Raw genomic sequence first — 3,348 nt, forward strand, 5'->3', positions numbered from 1 at the left:
GCCGCCGCCACCGTCGCCGCGATCCGGCCCCGTGGTGCAGCGCCCCCTGCTGGCCGCCCTCGGCGCGGGGAGCTAGTGAGCGAGCGAGAGGGCGCCCCGTGGGGCGGGACCGGCCTCGCCCCGCCCCGCGAGAACGGTCGCCGCTTTGTGAGGTGGCTCCACCGCCCGGGAACTACGGGGCGGGAGGGTACGTCCGGGGCGGTGCTCGGGCGCGAGAACACGCCCCTCGGAGGACTGGGCCCCGCCCCCAGGCTGGCGCCTCATTAACGGCTGCTTTCGAGTGAGGCTGTGCGGGGATGGCGGGGGCGGTGCTCTGTCGCGCGGACACGCCCTGGGCCCCGCCCCGCAGGAGCAGCCGCGCTTCGTGATGCGGCTTCCCTGCCCCGACATGGACACGCCCCTGAGGCCGGGCCCCGCCCCTCGGACCCTCCCGGCTTTGTAAGGCAGCCCGCAGGGAGGCGGGGCCCAGCCGCGACGAGGCCCCGCCCCCGTACCTGTCCGCGCCCTCCCACCCGGACTCGCTTTGTCGGGCGCCCCTCTCTGGGGACGGGCGGGGGAAAGGGCGTGGCCAGCGCCAGGGACACGCCCCCACCCCGTGGCCCCAACCTCTTACCCCACCCCCTCTACCCCGGCCCCGCGCACCGACCATTTCCGATGAGCCCTGGCCTCTAGGAGCAACCTGAGTCCAATTGAAAGGACCCCTCCCCGACATTCAACCGCTCTTCCTCCCTTCCCCATCATCTCTGCCTACACTCCCTTCTTAATCCTTAATGTTTGTCTCTTTTCGCACAAGATACCCTTTGACCTCCTCCCCGCTGAGCCCCTCCTCCAACATTGCTGAGTCCCGCCCCACCAGGCGCAGGGCCCCTCTCCCGCCACACGAACCCGTCTTCTCTCCGCATCCCCCTTCATTTTGGGTGACTCCATCCCTTTTGGGCGATACAGTGGGCTTGGGCCACTTCCCAGCACCCCAGCTTTAACTCTTCCCTAGACCTCATTTACGCCTCATTTTTTTTTTTTTTTTTTTTTTTTGAGACGGAGTCTCGCTCTGTTGCCCAGGCTGCAATGCAATGGCTCCATCTCGGCTCACTGCAACGTCCACCTCCTGGGTTCAAGTGATTCTCCTGCCTCAGCCTCCCGAGTAGCTGGTACTACAGGCATGCTTTACCACGCCCAGCAATATTTTTATTTTTAGTAGAGACAGGGTTTCACCATGTTGGTCAGGCTGGTCTTCAACTCCTGACTTCAGGTGATCTGCCCATCTGGGCCTCCCAAAGTGCTGGGACTACAAGCATGAGCCACTGTGCACAGCCCCTTCTGTTTTTTGAGACAGGGTCTCACTGTGTTGCCCAGGCTGGAGTGCAGTGGTGCCATCACAGCTTACTGCAGCCTCGACCTCCTGGGCTCAAGCAATCCTCCCGCCTCGACCTCCCAAAGTGCTGGAATTATAGGTGTGAGCCACTGCGAGGGGCCCTCATTCTCCTTCATGTCCCTCCGCCCCTACGCCCCCGTCATTCCACCTCCTAAACCCTCTAATCCAAGTACCATTGCAGAGACCCCGGCATGGCACTGCTTCACTCCCCACACCCTCAGGAGTTTCCGCATATACCACCCTGACTGCCCCTAGAGATGCTTCAAATTTGGTGAATTCAGGCATGCCCCACCCCCCAGCCATCCAACCATGGGATCCAGAGGTCCCCAGCTTGAAGGATTCCACTCCATAGAGGCCTGGGAACCCCCTGACCTGTGTTATAATTAATAACTTAAGCCAGCAGGCAGACACAAAACACACCCAAGGGCACCCTATGCTCAAAAACCCAGCAGGGAAGGGAGGAATTCCAGGGGTGTGCAGAGACCTGAGACCTCTTATGGCCCAGCTGGGGGACAAGAAGGGGTCCTGACATCTTCTTTGGTGGTCCTGAGGAGCTGAAGGTAAGAGAGGGGAACTTCCTGTTGTCTGTCCTGTGCCAGGCCCATGCCTCTGTTCCCTTTCCCACTCCTCTGTGATGAAAATCCCCTTCCTTTCCTCTGTGCAATTCCCTGAGAAAGCAGCCGACAGAGCCCCTCCAGAAGTAGCTGGAAGGACCTCAGGCCCCCGAATGCCTGGAGACAGGAGGGGGCCCCCAGTCCTCAGCCTCACTGGCAGGCCCGGAAAGTGCTGAATTCGGGGATCTCAGGCGAGGAGGACGTAGAAGTGGGTCTCTTCCGGGTCCTGGAGTTGCTGCAGGTGGCAGTGGTGCCTGCGTGATCATCCAAGGTGGCCGGGTCTTCTTCTGGCATCGTTTTCTTTGTCAATGGAAGAAGAAACACAGAAGTGGGTGACTTGGGGTTTCAGGATCTAGGGTTTCTTCATATTCTGAGCCTGAGACTCTGCCCAGCAGGTCTCCTCTCATCCTGCCTCCACCCACACCCACCTGTCCTGGTCTTCCCTTCTCCTGCCTTCCTCTCTGCTAAATTGGGGACCAGAGAGCCTGGATTCAAACCCCAGTTCCATCACTTTATAGCAGTGTAACCTCAGTTGTGTGGCTTAACCCCTCTATACCTCAGTTTCCCCTTCTGCAAAATGGGGAGAATGCTAGTACCCACCACTTCCTAGCGATTCTCCTGCCTAAGCCTCCCAAGTAGCTGGGACTACAGGCATGTGCCACCATGCCCAGCTAAGGGCTGCTATGAGGCTTAAAAGAATAAAACTGATAAAGCAAATGGCACATCATAAGCTCTTCTTTGCTAAGTGAACACAACTATTATCTCCTCTGTTGGGTGTGGTGGCTCACGCCTGTAATCCTAGCACTTTGGGAGACTGAGGCGGGTGGATCACCTGAGGTCAGGAGTTCGAGACTAGCCTGGCCAACATGGTGAAACCCTGTCTCTCAGAAAAATATAAAAATTAGCCGGGTGTGGTGGTACAGGCCTGTAATCCCAGTTACTCGGGAGGCTGAGGCAGGAGAATCACTTGAACCCAGGAGGTGAAGGTTGCAGTGAGCCGCGATCCTGCCACTCCACTCCAGCCTGGGGAACAGAGTGAGACTTTGTCTCAAAAAATAAATAAATAAAAAATAAATAATATTGGCCTGGCGCAGTGGCTCACGCCTGTAATCCTAGCACTTTGGGAGGCCGAGGCAGGCGGATGACGAGGTCAGGAGATTGAGATCATCCTGGCTAACATGGTAAAACCCCCTCTCTACTAAAAATACAAAAAATTAGCCAGGCGTGGTGGCGGGCGCTTGTAGTCCCAGCTACTTGGGAGACTAAGGCAGGAGAATGGTGTGAACCCGGGAGGCAGAGCTTGCAGTGAGCTGAGATCACGCCTCTGCACTCCAGCCTGGGTGACAGAGCGAGACTCTGTCT

At 58.3% G+C, this 3,348-nt stretch overlaps 1 protein-coding gene across 2 annotated transcripts in view; it reads right to left on the reverse strand.

Annotated features, from left to right (window-relative positions):
- Positions 1-1,731: 1,731 nt before the first annotated feature.
- Positions 1,732-3,348, reverse strand: part of CUNH19orf38 (chromosome unknown C19orf38 homolog) — a 29,644-nt gene continuing 28,027 nt past the window's right edge. For both annotated transcript variants that reach the window (XM_017863255.1, XM_017863256.1), the window contains one exon: positions 1,732-2,286. In XM_017863255.1, the coding sequence (XP_017718744.1) occupies position 2,286 (1 nt within the window). In that variant the 3' untranslated portion in view covers positions 1,732-2,285. The remainder of the gene's footprint in view (positions 2,287-3,348) is intronic.

This window comes from Rhinopithecus bieti, unplaced genomic scaffold (assembly GCF_001698545.2).
Source record: "Rhinopithecus bieti isolate Rb0 unplaced genomic scaffold, ASM169854v2 scaffold_70145, whole genome shotgun sequence".
Taxonomy (NCBI): domain Eukaryota; kingdom Metazoa; phylum Chordata; class Mammalia; order Primates; family Cercopithecidae; genus Rhinopithecus; species Rhinopithecus bieti.